This window comes from Symphalangus syndactylus, chromosome 3, assembly GCF_028878055.3.
Source record: "Symphalangus syndactylus isolate Jambi chromosome 3, NHGRI_mSymSyn1-v2.1_pri, whole genome shotgun sequence".
Lineage (NCBI taxonomy): Eukaryota > Metazoa > Chordata > Mammalia > Primates > Hylobatidae > Symphalangus > Symphalangus syndactylus.
Window position 1 is genome coordinate 141,899,176 of NC_072425.2, and position 16,443 is coordinate 141,915,618.

Here is a 16,443-nt window from a genome sequence, read left to right on the forward strand (position 1 = left end):
GTGCCTTCACATTGGCAGTAGTGACACACCATTGCAGGCAGGGTGCGCTCACACTGGCAGCAGTGGCATGGTGGGGTGCATGCACACTGGTGGGGAAGGGGAGGTGAGGTCTGCCTGCACACACACATGTGAGCAAAATGATGTAGGGGTTGCTGTGGGTGAGTGCATGCTGGAAAAGTGGCATGAGGGAGGACCCAGTGGGGGAAGGGCATAGGCAGGCTCATGCTGGTTGGTGTGGTCTGCTGTGATGGTCAGGCATGGTCTGCCAGCACAGGAGCTATTATGTGGGCCTCTGGGAGGTACCGTGGTGGGCATCTGAGGTTGCACTGCAAGCAGGGCTGGGGCCTTGGGAGAGACTGGTAGACAGGGGTGCACTCACGTAAAACTGGCCCTGTCTCACGGGCAAGATTGCCCTGCTCTGTTCACATCTGACAGTTCCCCTATGGCTAATGTCTCCTAGGGGAGCAAGGTGGGCCCTGGGGGATGGACAGCCTGACCATGCCCTACTACAGATACTCCTGTACCGAACCCTCTAGGCTTTGCACTGGCTGGAATTCTGCCCCATCACCTCTCTAAGCAGCTCTCCCAGCCAGCGTAAGTGTCGGTGGGGGTTGTGGGGTCTCCTGCTGCCAGGATTCCAGAGGTCTGTGGAGTGAGCAGGTCACTCCTCACTTGTTCAATTCATCCCTTCCGCAGGAGCCACTGGGGGCCAGGAACAATTCCTGGTGCACGGTAGCCCCATTCAAGGTTCCCACCTTCCTCCTCTTTTGGCCCAGCATCTGTGTCTTCCCTCTGTCCACTCTTAATGCCTTCCCTCCAAAGATCTGCTAGGAGTGTACCATATTCCTAATGTTCCAGTCTCTCAGTAGTAGATGTTCCTCCTGGCTGCTTCTAGCCAGCTATCTTGCTTTTGGGATTTGCTCTAGAGCATTTTCTTCACTCCTAAGAGAAACCCTGTATCTCATTCTCTCCTTGCCCTTAACCTCAATCCTAGGCAACTACTAATCTACTTTTTGTCTGTATAGGTTTACCTATTCTGGACATTTCATATGAAAGGAATTATATGATGTATCGTCTTTTGTGACTGTTTTTTTCTCTTTGCATAATGTTTTAAAGTTCATCCACATTGTAGTGGATGTATCAGTACTTCATTCTTTTTATTGCTCAATAATTTGTTGTATAGATGTACCACATTTGGTTTATCCATTTATCAGTTAGTAGACTTTGGGGTTCTTTTCACTTCTTGGTGTTTATGAATTATGAATGATTGTGTATGAGCAGTTGTGTACACATTTTTGTGTGGACATTCATTTCTCTTAGGACATTCATTTCTAGGAGTGAACTTGCTGGATCATATAGTAATTCTATGTTTAACATTTCAAAGAACTGCTAAACAGTTTTCCACCAGCAATATGTGAGGGTTCCAATTTCTCTGTATCCTCCAACACTTACTATCGTCCTTCTCTTCTGTTATAGCTATCCTAGTAGATGTGAATTGGTATTTCACTGTACTTTTGATTTGTAGTATATTTTCCTGATGACTAATGATCTTCAGTATCTTTTCATGTGCTTGTTGCCCAGTTGTATAACTCTTGTGGATAAAATGCCTATGCATGTGCTTTGCCCATTTTTTAATTGGGTTGTCTTTTTATTATCAAATTGTTAAGTGTTTATATATATATATAAATTTATACAGAAAAAAATATATAATATGTATATATTCTAGATACAAGTTTCTTATCAGATAGTTGATTTGCAAGTATTTTCTCCCATTCTGTAGACTGTTATCTTACTTGATTAATAGTATTGTTTATGGCATAACATTTTTAAATTAGTCACTTCTTTTTTTCTTATGTTGCTTGTGCTTTCGATGAATTATCTAAATAATAATTGTTTATCCTGAGGTCATGAAGATTTATTCCTATGTGTTCTTTTAAGAATTTTATAGTTTTCAGCTCTTAATTTTAGGTCTGTGATCCATTTCGAGTTAATTTTTATGCATGCTGTAAATAAGTGGCTCACCTTCATTCTTTTGAATATAGGTATCTAGTTGTCTCAGCATCACCTGCTGAAAACACTATTCTTTCCTCATTGAATTTTCTTGGTACTCTTGTCAAAAATCAGTTGACTATAAATGTGAGAGTTTATTTCTGAACTTTCAGTTCTGTTCCATTGTTCTGTATGTGTATTACAGTGTCTTGATTCCTATAACTTTGTGGTAGCTTTTGAAATTGGGAGGAATGCGACCTTCATCTTTGTTCTTCTTTTTCAAGAAAGTGTTTTGCTACTGTGGGTTCCTTGCATTTCCATGTGAATTTTATGATTAACTTGTTAATTTCTGCCAAAGAAAAGCCAAGTGGCATTTTGATAGGGAGTGTTGTAAATTTGAGAAATATTACCATCTTACCAATCCTGTCTCTTGATCCATGAACATGTTATGTGTTTCCATTTATTCTGATCATCTGTCATTTCTTTCAATTATCTTTTTAGTTTTCATTATATAGTCCTACACTGTAAACATTGTATAACATTTGACTATGCTGACCTACTAAAATTATAATAGCAGTGACCTGAAGCCTAGAATTTTATTGCAATCACATTGTTTCTTCCTATAATAGCTACATGGTGTGTGTGTGTGTGTGTGTGTGTGTGTGTGTGTGTGTGCGTTTTCATTGTTTTTTTCTTTAGGAACTTGACTGTGAGGAACCTGACTATGAGGAATCTTCATCTCTTGTAACTGATGAGAAAGGGAAAGAAGATTTGTTTGGGAGGGGCCAGCAGGACCAGCAGGATATCCTTTCTGAAGATAAGAACAAACCTTTCAGCAGAGTTCAGGTAAAGCAATAAGAGAAATTGTGATTTGGACTAGGTATTGCCAGTAATGTTTTACTGATTTAGGATTGTAGATTTAGCTTTTGTTAAGTTGGACAAAGATTATAATTTCACATTTTATTCTAGTAATTTGCTTCACTGCCATATCATTTTGATATTTTGATTATTTTGGAAAGCCTAGAGTATTGCTACTAACTCACATTCTGTATTTGGTGTTTATGTTCACTTTTAGAAAGTAAAATTCAAAAATCCATTATTTGTTCTGATGGAAGAGGAAGAACAAAAGCAGTTACATTTTGAGGGCCTTCAGGATATTCTGCCAGCAGCCCAGGATTATTTTCCAGAAGCCCAAGGTGATTTGCTGGAAACCCAGGGTGATTTGACAGGAATCCAGAGTGTTAAGCCAGATACCCAGGCTGTTGAACTGAAGGTTCAGGTTACTGAGGCAGAAGGCCAGGCCATTGAGCCAGAAGGCCAGCCTATTAAGACAGAAACTCAGGATATTATGCTGAAAGCCCAGAGTATTGAGCTAGAAGAAGGGAGTATTGTGTTGAAAACCCAGGATTTTCTACCCACAAAGCAGGCTTTTCTAACGAAAAACCAGGATCTTTTACTCAAAGACCACTGTGTTCTCCCTAAAGACCAGAGTATTCTACTCAAATATCAGGACCAGGACTTCCTACCCAGAGATCAGCATGTTCTCCCCAAAGACCAAGATATTCTGCCAAAATATCAGGACCAGGATTTTCTACCTAAAGACCAGGATTTTTTATCTAGAGACCAGCATGTTCTCCCCAAAGACCAGAATATTCTACCCAAATGTCAGGACCAGGATTTTCTACCCAGAGACCAAGGTTATCTTCCCAAAGACCAAAATATTCTACCCATATGTCAGGACCGGGATTTTCTACCCAGAGACAAAGGTTATCGTCTTGAAGACCAAAATATTCTACCCATATGTCAGGACTGGGATTTTCTACCCAGAGACAAAGGTTATCTTCCCAAAGACCAAAATATTCTACCCAAATGTCAGGACCAGGATTTTCTACCCAGAGACAAAGCTTATCTTCCCAAAGACCAAAATATTCTACTCAAATGTCAGGACCGGGATTTTCTACCCAGAGACCAAGGTTATCTTCCTGAAGACCAAAATATTCTACCCATATGTCAGGACCAGGATTTTCTACCCAGAGACCAAGGTTATCTTCCTGAAGACCAAAATGTTCTACCCATATGTCAGGACCAGGATTTTCTACCCAGAGACCAAGGTTATCTTCCTGAAGACCAAAATGTTCTACCCATATGTCAGGACCGGGATTTTCTACCCAGAGACCTGCATGTTCTCTCCAACGACCAGAATATTCTACCCAAATGTCAGGACGAAGATTTTCTACCAAAATATCAGGTAAAATAGGTGGAAAGGAGATACAAAAAGAAATGAGCTACTTAGGGTTTGAGGAGGGGTTTGTAAGGACTGCAATTATACCTTGGAGATACTGTGGGTTTAGTTCCAGGCCATTGCAATAAAGCAAATATTGGAATAAAGTAAGTCACACAGATTTCTTGGCTTCCCAGTACATATAGAAGTTATGTTTATATTGTACTGTAGTCTATTAGTGTGCAATAGCATAATGCCTAAAAAAAGTACATACCTTAATTTAAAAATACTTTATTGCTAAAAAATGCTTACGATTGTCTGAGTCTTTGGCAAGCCATAATCTTTTTGCTGTTGGAGGGTCTTGGCTTAATGTTGATATCTGCTGACTAATCAGGGTGGTGATTACTGATGTTTGGTGTGGCTGTGGAAGTTACTTAAGACAATGATGAAGTTTGCCACATCATTTGACTCTTCCTTTCACGAAAGATTTCTCTGTAGCATATGATAATGTTTGATAGCATTTGATCCACAGTAGAACTTCTTTCAGAATTGGAATCAATTCCCTTAAACCCTGCCACTGCTTTATCAACTAAGTCTGTGTAATATTCTAAACCCTTTGTTGTCATTTTAACAATGTTCACAGATTCCATCTCAAGAAAACACTTTCTTTGCTCATCATAAGAAGTAACTCCTCATCCATTTAAGTTTGAACATGAGATTGCAGCAATTCACTCACATCTTTGGGCTCCACTTCTAATTCTAGTTCTCTTGCTGTTTCTACCACATTACAATTACTTCCTTCACTGAAGTCTTGAATGCCTCAAAGTCCATGAGGGTTCGCATCAGCTTCTTCCAAACTCTTGTTAAAGTTGGTATTTTGACCTTCTCCCATGATTCATGAATGTTCTTAATGGCATCAAGAATGGTGGACCCTTTCCAGAGGGTATCAACTTACTTTGCCCATATCTATCAGAGGAATCGCTGTCTGTGACAGATACGGCCTTAAGAAATGTATTTTATAAATAACAAGACTTGAAAGTCAAAATTATTTCTTGATCCACAAACTACAGAATGGATGTTGTGTTAGCAGGCATGAAAAAACAACATTAATCTCCTTGTATATCTTCATCAGAGCTCTTGGGTGACTAGGTGCATTGTCAATGAGCGGTTTAAAAGGCATCTTTATTTTTTTTGGAACAGTTGGTCTCAATAGTAAGTGTAAAATATTCTGTAAAACATACTGTAAACAGATGTGCTGTCATCTTGGCTTTGTTATTCCCTTCATAAAGCACAAGAAAAGTAGATTTAGTGCCATTCTTAAGGGCCCTAGGATTTTTGGAATGGTAAATGAGCATTGGCTTCAACTTAAAGTCACCAGCTGCATTAGCCACTAACAAGAGAGTCAGCCTGTCCTTTGAAACTTTGAAGCCAGACATTGACTTTTTCTCTCTAGCTGTGAAACTCCTAGTCATCTTCTTCCAATATGAGGCTGTTTTGTCTACACTGAAAATCTGTTGTCCAGTGTAGCCACCTTCATCAGTGATCTTAGCTAGATCTCCTAGATAACTTGCTGCAGCCTCTCATCAGCACTTGCCGCTTCACCTTGCCCTTTGATGTTATAGAGACACCTTATTTCCTTAAACCTCATGAGCTAACCTCTGCTAACTTCCAACTTTTCTTCTGTAGTTTTTTCACTTCTCTCAGCCTTCATAATATTGAAGAGAGTTAACGGGCCTTGCTCTGGATCAGGCTTTGGCTTAAGGAGATGTTGTGGCTAGTTTGATCTGTCCATACCACTAAAACATTTTCCATATCAGCAATAAGGCTATTTTGCTTTCTTACTTATTCACTGGAGTAGATTTTAATTTCCTTCAATAACTTTTCCTCTGCATTCACAACAGGGCTGTTTGGTACAAGAGACCTAGCCTTCGGACTGTCTTGGCTTTCAACAGGCCTACTTCTCTAAGCTTAATAATTTCTAGCTGTTGCTTTAAAGTGGGAGACATGTGGTTCTTTCTTTCACTTGAACACTTAGAGGCCATTGTAGGGTTATTAATTGGCCTAATTTCAATATTGTTGTGTCTCAGTGAATAGGGAGGTCTAAGGAGAGGTGGGGGGGTGGCCAGGTGGTAGAACAGTGAGAACACACATAACATTTATCAGTTAGGCTTGCTGTCTTATATGAGCATGGTTATGGTGCCCCAAAACAATTAGGATAGTAACATCAAAGATCACTGATCACAGATCACCATACCAGATATAATAGTAATGGAAAAGTCTGAAATATTGTGAAAATTTCCAAAATGTGACACAAAGACATTACACGAGCACATGCTATTGGAAAAGTGACACCAGTGAATTGGCTTGACGTATGATTGCCACAAACCTTCAGTTTGTAAAAAACACAGTATCTGCAAAGCATAATGAAAATAGACATGCTGTATATTGTACCTGATTTGGAGATCCATACTTGGAAAAAATAGTTTCTTGATTGATTTCTCAAAACTCCAGTGCTCTTACTAAGTGTTAAAGTATTACCAGCAGCATATTACTCCAAATAAACAATTTGCTGTTTGTTTTCTTTTTATTTAATTTTTAAAATCAACACTCTACCCAGATTTTATGAACAATTTAATTTTTTATTTTTAATCTTCTTCATTAGGAGAAATATTTCTGGCAGCCATTATCTGCTTAGACAGCTGAAAGATGGAAAAAGGAGTGGTCCATAAGTACTCAGCATTTTCTTTCACACAGGTTCCAAGGCCAGCCCTCCACCAGAGATCAGTTAGACTAAAAGGAAGAAGAAAGAGGGCAACAGGAATTAGATTACTTAGGGTTGTGGTTGGACTTTTGTGGAATGGAGTGTAGTTTTTTGTTTTATTCCATAAGGTGCTCAATTATATTCTGATCTTGGTTAACTCCAGAATTCTCACTAAAACCTGAAGTCTTAACCTGTCATTCTTAACTGAACAATTGATATGTTGTGTTTGTTCTTTTATAGAAAGCAAATCTGAAGCAGCCAACATCCATTTTGATAGGTAGGAGAGGGAGAGAGGCGCTTCCTCTGGCTGTCCGTCAGGATCTTCTTTTTTTTAATTATTTTTTAATTTTTTATTTTTATTATTATACTTTAGGTTTTAGGGTACATGTGCACAATGTGCAGGTTTGTTACATATGTATCTATGTGCCATGTTGGTTTGCTGCACCCATTAACTCGTCATTTAGCATTAGGTATATCTCCTAATGCTGTCCCTCCCCCCTTACCCCCACCCCACAACAGTCCCCGGAGTGTGATGTTCCCCTTCCTGTGTCCATGAGTTCTCATTGTTCAGTTCCCACCTATGAGTGAGAACATTCGGTGTTTGGTTTTTTGTCCTTGCGATAGTTTACTGAGAATGATGTTTTCCAGTTTCATCCATGTCCCTACAAAGGACATGAACTCATCATTTTTTATGGCTGCATAGTATTCCATGGTGTATATGTGCCACATTTTCTTAATCCAGTCTATCGTTGTTGGACATTTGGGTTGGTTCCAACTCTTTGCTATTGTGAATAGTGCCGCAATAAATATACGTGTGCATGTGTCTTTATAGCAGCATGATTTATAGTCCTTTGGGTATATACCCAGTAATGGGATGGCTGGGTCAAATGGTATTTCTAGTTCTAGATCCCTGAGGAATCGCCACACTGACTTCCACAATGGTTGAACTAGTTTACAGTCCCACCAACAGTGTAAAAGTGTTCCTATTTCTCCACATCCTCTCCAGCACCTGTTGTTTCCTGACTTTTTAATGATTGCCATTCTAACTGGTGTGAGATGGTATCTCATTGTGGTTTTGATTTGCATTTCTCTGATGGCCAGTGATGATGAACATTTTTTCACGTGTCTGTTGGCTGCATAAATGTTTTCTTTTGAGAAGTGTCTGTTCTTATCCTTCGCCCACTTTTTGATGGTATTATTTGATTTTTTCTTGAAAATTTGTTTAAGTTCTTTGTAGATTTTGGATATTATCCCTTTGTCAAATGGGTAGATTGCAAAAATTTTCTCCCATTCTGTAGGTTGCCTGTTCACTCTGATGGTAGTTTCTTTTGCTGTGCAGAAGCTCTTTAGTTTAATTAGATCCCATTTGTCAATTTTGGCTTTTGTTGCCATTGCTTTTGGTGTTTTAGTCATGAAGTCCTTGCCCATGCCTATGTCTTGAATGGTATTGTGTAGGTTTTCTTCTAGAGTTTTTATGGTTTTAGGTCTAACACTTAAGTCTTTAATCCATCTTGAATTAATTTTTGTATAAGGTGTAAGGAAGGGATCCAGTTTCAGCTTTCTACATATGGCTAGCCAGTTTTCTCAGCACCCTTTATTAAATAGGGAATCCTTTCCCCATTTCTTGTTTTTGTCAGGTTTGTCAAAGATCAGATAGTTGCAGATATGCGGCAGTATTTCTGAGGGCTCTGTTCTGATCCATTGATCTATGTCTCTGTTTTGGTACCAGTACCATGCTGTTTTGGTTACTGTAGCCTTGTAGTATAGTTTGAAGTCAGGTAGCGTGATGCCTCCAGCTTTGTTCTTTTGACTTAGGATTGACTTGGCGATGTGGGCTCTTTTTTGGTTCCATATGAACTTTAAAGTAGTTTTTTCCAATTCTGTGAAGAAAGTCATTGGTAGCTTGATGGGGATGGCATTGAATCTATAAATTACCTTGGGCAGTATGGCCATTTTCACGATATTGATTCTTCCAACCCATGAGCATGGAATGTTCTTCCATTTGTTTGTATCCTCTTTTATTTCATTGAGCAGTGGTTTGTCCGTCAGGATCTTCTATGCAGGCATCATCAGGCCTCCATCAGAGGCAAGGTAGAAAAGAAAAATGATAGAGACCAACAGAAACTGAATTGTTTAGAGTGTAGTTTGAAGCTTTCAAAGGTTGTTCTCAGCTAAACTTCAGAACTGACAAAAAGTATGAGTTTCTCTTTTATTCTATAATGTTTTATATTATCCTGGGAAAAACTACCCTTTGGCCTTCAGTGAAGCCTAGAATATTATTGCCATCATATTAGTCTTACTAGACAATTTATAGTTTATTATTATTTTCTCTTTTAGAAAGTACACTTTAAGGAGCCATACTCTGATATGACAGATGCGAAAGGGAGAGAAGACTTTTCTCTGGCAGACTATCAGTGTTTGCCTCCCAAATCCCAGGACCAGGATGACATCAGAAATCAGGTAGAGCAGAAGAAAAAGATATAAACAGGAAGAAAGTACCCCGATTTTATAAATCCCAACAACTAGTAATTTAGAATGAGGGACTTTGGAGCTAACCTAAGAATATGGTGGCTTTTTTTTTTGATGGAGTCTTGCTCTATCGCCCAGGCTGGAGTGCAGTGGCACAATCTCGACTCATTGCAACCTCCGCCTCCCAGGTTCAAACAATTCTCCTGCCTCAGCCTCCCGAGTAGCTGGGATTACAGGCCCATGCCAGCATGCCTGGCTAATTTTTGTTTTTTTAGTAGAGATGGGGTTTTGACATGTTGGCCAGGCGGGTCTCGAACTCCTGACCTCAGGTGATCTGCCTGCCTCTTCCTCCCAAAGTGCTGGGTTTACAGGCATAAGCCACTGTCCCTGGCCAGAATATAGTATTTTTTATTCCTTCCCACATTAGTGGGAAGATGATCCTAAGTCCTATTAGAACAGAGGAACTGCTTCAGGAACATAGAGTGTTAAACTCTAAACAATTCAGTTCTTGGTCTCTCTCCTTTTTTTTTTTTTTTCTCTTCTACTTTGTACTTCAGTGGTACAAAAGACCCTGGTCTAGGTAACCATATGAGTCAAAATCAGTTCTGTGATTTCTGAGGCTGATGTATCACGTTCATATCTTATTCCAGAATCAGCTGACTATTTTAATTTAACAAGATTATTCTTCAGCTCTTACCAAAGCCAACAGTATCGCTGCATGCATAATGCCCCTACATGAACAATGTAGGAACTAGAAGATACTTAGGATTTGGTGAGTTTGTCAGACTGTTCTGTCCATGATGGGATTAAGGATTAAGGTCTACATAGTTGAGCCAGAAGTGTAACATCTCCCTCATATCAAAATGTGTCAGAATATTTTTACCTGGTTTCATTTCTCTGGAGTTTTCACTGAAGCTTATGATATTATGATTAGCATTACACAATTTTTTTTCTGTTGTTGTTTTTCCTTTAAAACATGTTTCTCAAGCAACCTGCATCTTTTATGAGAGAAGAGAGAGTGAGAGAGGAATTACCTCTGGACTATCATCAATATGTTGTACCTAAAATCCAGGACCAAGACTCCCCTAGAGAACAGGTAGAACTGAGCACAGTAGGAGGACTGTATACCTTCTAAAAGGGGAACAAGGCTAAATTATATAACATTGAGGCTGAAGCCTGTCAAGCTAGCTTGTTTGTGGAATACATAGAATTAAGGGCTCCAGAATAAAGCTAAGAGTATAATGTTTTTGGTTATTTCAAAATGTGCCAGAATAATCTGGAATTTGCTTTAAAATACTCCAGGAAAAACACTGGAGAAGAGAAAGATAATAAAGCAAAATGTTGCTAATTGTTCAATCTGGGTAATGGTTGAATCTTGAGACTCATTATACTTTTTTTTTTCTACTTTGATGCATGTTTGGAAATTTTTATGTTGAAAACACACACACACACAGCTTTAACTGTATTCTATTATCCTCACCTAGTGTCATTAATCTGGGATTGTCACTGAAGTCTATAATATTGTCACTAGCCCATCATTTCTGCTTAAACAATCAGTTTTGTATTTTGTTGTTCCTTTAGAACAAGCATATCAAACCACCCTCATCTTTTGAGAAATGGGAGATTGCAAGAGGAAATACTCCTGGAGTGCCACTGGTATGTTTCACACAATATTCAAGATCTAGTCTCTTCTAGAGAAGTAGAGCAGAATATAGTGAGTAAGCAGCAGAGTGTAAATTGCTTTTTTTTGGCTGAAGATCGACAGGGCAATGTAACTGCTTCAGGAATTTTGTGTTAAGGTCAGTAATAACAGGCAAAGAATATAACATTCTTTTGTTCTGTGATGTATCACACCATTCTGACCTATTGAAACTACTTCAGTCTTCTGAAGCTTTTACCATTGCCACAGGAATGATGATCCTGCTTGGATAACTTATGTTCAGTGTTTATATTGTCTTTTAGCACAGGAACTATGAGCAGGCCTCACGTGATATGACAGATGAGAGATGGAGGAAGGAGTTACTTCCAGAGCGCCATGGATATATTTTACATGAAATCCAAGATCCAGGCTCTGCCAGAGAGTAGGTAGAGCAGGGTGTATTAAAGAGTAAGCAACAGAAAGCAAATTAGAGTTTGAGCTGGGCTTGTCGTAGTTTCGTTACCAAAAAAGATCATGATGATCACGTTATCTGTTTTTAAGATTAGCAATAGTATTATTAATATTATTATGAATAACAGCTTACATTCATTGAACACTTACCACAGCCAAAATGGTTTTAGAATTTTATATGAAGTATCTTATTTGATTTTCATAATAACCATAGAAGATAGATACTATTATTATCCTTGGTTTATAGATGAAATTTAAGATTGCTTTGCAGGTAGAGTTAAAATCCAGAATGGTGACAAGAAGTATAATGTCTGCTTTTATGCCATAATATATCAGACTATTCTGACTTATTTAGATTACCTCAGGGCTATCACTGAAGCTTACAGTATTATCACTACTGTGATACCACTGCTCACACAATTTGGTAAGTGTTTTTGTATCTTTTAGAACTTATACTTTAGGCAGCAGCTATCTGTTTGGTCAGCTGAAAGATGGCCAGAGGATTTGCTTCTGGGTGGCCATTAGCACCTTTCACCCATGCACCAGAGAGATACTTCCAGCAGACGACAGGTAGAGCACCACAGGGTATGAGCAGTGGAATTTGGACAAGATTATAGGTACCTACTAAACTGGGAGTGGTCAGGCTGATCAAGAAGCACATTCCTGTTTTATTTCATATAGTGCAAAATGTATCCTGATATTATTATCCTAATCCTAAGATTATTTTAGGTCTCCCATTGAAACCTAGGGTATTTTGGGGAGCATTTATTGTCCATTTGAAAAACTATATTTTAGATGTATTTTTATAAAAGGTATATTTCTGATGGCCATTGTCTTTTACAGTGTGAGAGGGGAAGAAATGAGCAGTTTCTGAGGGCAGGGGTTATAAGGATCTTCTTCCCCATGGCCTGTACTAGATCTCCATCAGTAAGCTGGTAGAGCATAAGGCAGGATCACCAAGAAATAAACTAATCAGGTTTGGGCTAGAGCCTGTTAGGTTTCTCTTGCCTAAGGTTTGGGGGCATTGAGTTAAGATCTGTAGTTTTTCAAGAAAATGTTACAACATCCTGGCCTACTAAGATTTTTCCATGGCTTAACTGAAGTTTAGTGTATTATCACTGGAATTTTACTCCTCTGTGCATAATTTTTATTTTCTGATTTTATGTTTTTAAAAACAAAGGCTTACGGCAACCAGCAGTGTTAGGCTGTATGAGAGACTGAAGAGAAATTTTCTCTTGGCCTCTTTAAGAGAGCAGAATTCAAAGGAGGCAAAGAAGCAGAAAATAGAGTTTGGGCTGCGGTTTTCAGGACCGAACTGCAACTCTTGGTGATTGTTAGTTTGGATCTGTAAGGTTGGCCTAAGGGTATGCTGCTGTGTTTTAGTCTACATTGTCATTTGTACATCCTGAGCCCTGCCAGGCTCTTTCGTACCTCAGGTCTTTTGCATATGTTTTTTCCTCTTGTCTGGATAGTCTTCCCTTTTTTCTTCATAAAGTCGGTCGCTTCTTATCCTTCAGGTTTCAGCTTAAATGTCACCTCCTTGGAAAAGACTATCCTTACCATCTTATCAAAAATAGATCTCCTTTTTTCTGTTTTTCCTCTATCCTTGCATTCTGTTTGTTTCCTTTTCAGTACAAAACAATTTGTAGTTAATTATTAATTTACTTGTTTTCTTATTGTCTAGAGATTTCCCACTAGCCCATAAGCTTCTTGAGAGAGGTACCATACCTGTTTTGTTTACCATTGTATGAACAGCACTTGGCACAGTGGCTAGTACTTAGTAGTCACTCAGTAGATAGGTTTTGAATGTGTTAGCCAATCAATCAAACATCTATTGAGCACGTTTTAGGTGTTAGCCATTGTTTAAGTCCTAAATATCAAAGATACAGTTGTGAGCAAGACACAACACTCAAATTTCAGACAATCTAAAGAAGAGAGATTGATACATAAACATAATTATGAAGCAGCATAATTAGTGATAGAGGACCCATGGGGCATTCACAAAGCACACAAGAGGGGTACTTACTCTGGATATTCAATTCAGGTTACAGCTTTGGTGATCTGAATCTCTTCTTGTCCTTCTGCTGTTACTATCCCTGGAAATTTTCAACCCTGGAATAGCCTTTTCTCCTTTTTTTTTATGAGACAGAGTCTTACTCTGTCACCCAGGCTGGAGTGCAGTTGTGCAATCTCAGCTCACTGCAGCCACCGCCTCCCGGGTTCAAGTGATTCTTGTGCCTCAGCCTCCTGGGAAGCTGGGACTATAGGCATGTGCTACCAAGCCTGGCTAATTTTTGTGTTTTTAGTAGAGATGGGGTTTCGTCATGTTTGCCATGCTGGTCTCAAACTCCTGACCTCAGGTGACCCTCCTGCCTGAGCCTCCCAAAGGCGCTGGGATTACAGGTGTGAGCCACTGCGCCTGGCCATCTTTTCAGCTTTTATGCTGCCAAATAATCCAGCCTTTTTGAAGAAAACACTTTAATAGTATAGATTTATATCACATTCATACTTAGGATTTCCAGTCACAACTGGGTTCCCAGGGCTGCTTAGCATTTTTTCTTGCTTATTCCCTACCACCTTGCTCTCCAGTGCCCTACACTGACTATTCTAAATCTTAAACACTCCTTAAACTTCTTGCTGCACCCCCATATTCTCAACTTTCATACAGAAAATAAAAGCTATCACACAATAACTGCCTTAACCATTTACCTTCTTTTTGTTGCTGTTATTATTTATTCCTACTATCTCAGAGGAAAAGTTTTCTCTTCAAGCCCCACCAGCTAATTCTCACCTCTTCAAAGTTAATCACTGTCAAGAGTTGTATGCATCCTTTGAGTCCTCTTCATAAGCATTTATACACAATTCAATGTAGACACATTAAAAAATTGTGATGAAATATACATACCATAAAATTTCCCATTTTAATCCTTTTTAAGTATACAGTTCAGTGGTGTTAAGTACACTCACATTTTTGTGCAACCATCACCACCATCCGTCTCCAGAGTTTTTTTCCATCTTGTAAAACTGAGACTGTATACACGTTAAACAGTAATTTCTCAGTCTCTTCTCCCCATGCCCCTGGCAACCACTATTCTACTTTCTGTCTTCATGAATTTGATTACTCTCGGTACCTCATAGTGAAATCATACAGTATTTGCCCTTTCGTGCCTGCCTTATTTCACTTAGCGTAATGCTATGGCATATTATAGGAGTTACTTCCTTTTTAAGGCTGAATAGTATTCCACTGAATGTATATACTATATTTTGATTATCCATTTATCCATTGACTGTTCCACAATCAGTTTTCTCTGTTCTAGACCTTCCTGCACAGTATGAATCCTGTTGTGTAAGGTTCCTTTTACTCAGCATAATGTTTCTGAGATTCATTCATGTTGCTGCAACAATAATGTGTTCTTTGCATTGCTGTATAGCATTCCATTATTTGAATATATCACAGTTTGTTTATTCAATCTCCTGTTGATGGCCATCTGGGTTGTTTCCTGTTTGTAGCTATTTGGTACTGGGAATGGGATGCTGCTACAACAAATATCGAAAAAATGTGGAAATGGCTAAAAAAATGGGTAATGGATAGAGGTGAAGAATTTTAAGGCCCATGACAGAGAAAGCCTGTATCATTTTTTAAATTATTGTTATATTTTGAAACAGACTGTCACTCAGTTGCCCAGGCTGGATTGTAGTGGTACAATCATAGCTCACTGAAGCCTCAAATGGGTGGCTTAAGTGATCCTCCTGCCTCAGCCTCCTAAGTAGCTAGGACTAGAGGTTGTGCTACCCGTGCTTGGCTAATGTTTATATTTTTGTAGAGACAGGGTCTTGCTGTAATGCCTACTCTGGTCTTGAGCTCCTGGCCTCAAGTGATCCTCCTGCCTCAGCCTCCCAAAGTGTTAGGATTGCAGGTGTGAGCCACTGCTCCTGGCCATCATTTTAGAGAATATCTTCGTTGTTATAAGCAAAATATTGGTGGATATGTCTACATTAAAGATACTGCCAGATGGGTATGGTGGCTCATGCCTATAATCCCAGCACTTTGGGAGGCTGAGGTGAATGGATCACTTGAGACCAGAAGTTTGAGACCAGACTGGCCAACAAGGTGAAACCCTGTTTCTACTAAAAATATAAAAATTAGCCAGGCATAGTGGCATGCATCTGTAATCGCAGCTACAAGGGTGGCTGAGGCACAAGAATCACTTGAACTCGGGAGGCGGAGGTTGCAGTGAGCCGAGATCGCACCACTGCACTCCAGCCTGGGCGAAAGAGCAAAACTCTGTCTCATAAATAAATAAATAAATAAATAAACAAACTGCCAGTGAAGCTCGAGGAAATGAGGAACATGTTATTGGAAACTGGGGGAAAGGTAATCCTTGTTATTTAGTGGTAGGAAGCTTAGCTAAATTGTGTCCTACAGTTGTATGGAAGGCATAACTTCTAAGCAATGAACTTGGAAATTTAGCTGAGATTTGCAAGCAAAGTGTTAAAGGTACAGTGTAGTTTCTTCTTGTCACTCCCCAGAGAGGCTGCCAGGGTCTGTCTGGAATCCCTCTCTCCATGTTGTGGACTAGAAATTATTCAGGCAGTAAGCTGGGACAATTGTAGTGCTGACCACATTTGTTTACTGTCTATGAGAAATAATTATCCTGTGCTTTCTTATAGCCAGTGTTTAAAAACCATTGTTGTATAGATTTTTGTTTGTTTTTTGTTTTTTCAGTCTTCAGGCAGGAAGGTAAATTCCGTTCTATTATTGCATTGTGGCTTCAAGCAGAAGTCTCTTTATTTAAATATTACTTAATTTCATTCTAATTGACCTATTACCTTTTTGGCTCTATCTCTTCATATTATCTTATAATAGTTGCTCTGAGGATTACAATATACATA

At 39.0% G+C, this 16,443-nt stretch overlaps 1 protein-coding gene across 8 annotated transcripts in view; it reads left to right on the plus strand.

Moving 5' to 3' along the window:
- CCDC15 (coiled-coil domain containing 15) overlaps positions 1-16,443 on the plus strand; it is a 91,245-nt gene that overhangs the window by 30,167 nt on the left and 44,635 nt on the right. For 4 of the 8 annotated variants that reach the window (XM_063635601.1, XM_055273609.2, XM_063635598.1 and 1 more), the window contains 5 exons: positions 2,689-2,835; positions 3,065-4,237; positions 9,309-9,431; positions 10,429-10,536; positions 11,022-11,096. In XM_063635601.1, coding sequence (XP_063491671.1) covers positions 2,689-2,835; positions 3,065-4,237; positions 9,309-9,431; positions 10,429-10,536; positions 11,022-11,096 — 1,626 coding nt within the window. Of the gene's footprint in view, positions 1-2,688; positions 2,836-3,064; positions 4,238-9,308; positions 9,432-10,428; positions 10,537-11,021; positions 11,097-11,402; positions 11,526-16,443 lie in introns of all 8 variants that reach the window. The other 4 variants (XM_063635603.1, XM_063635602.1, XR_008656805.2 and 1 more) reach the window with 3 other exon arrangements.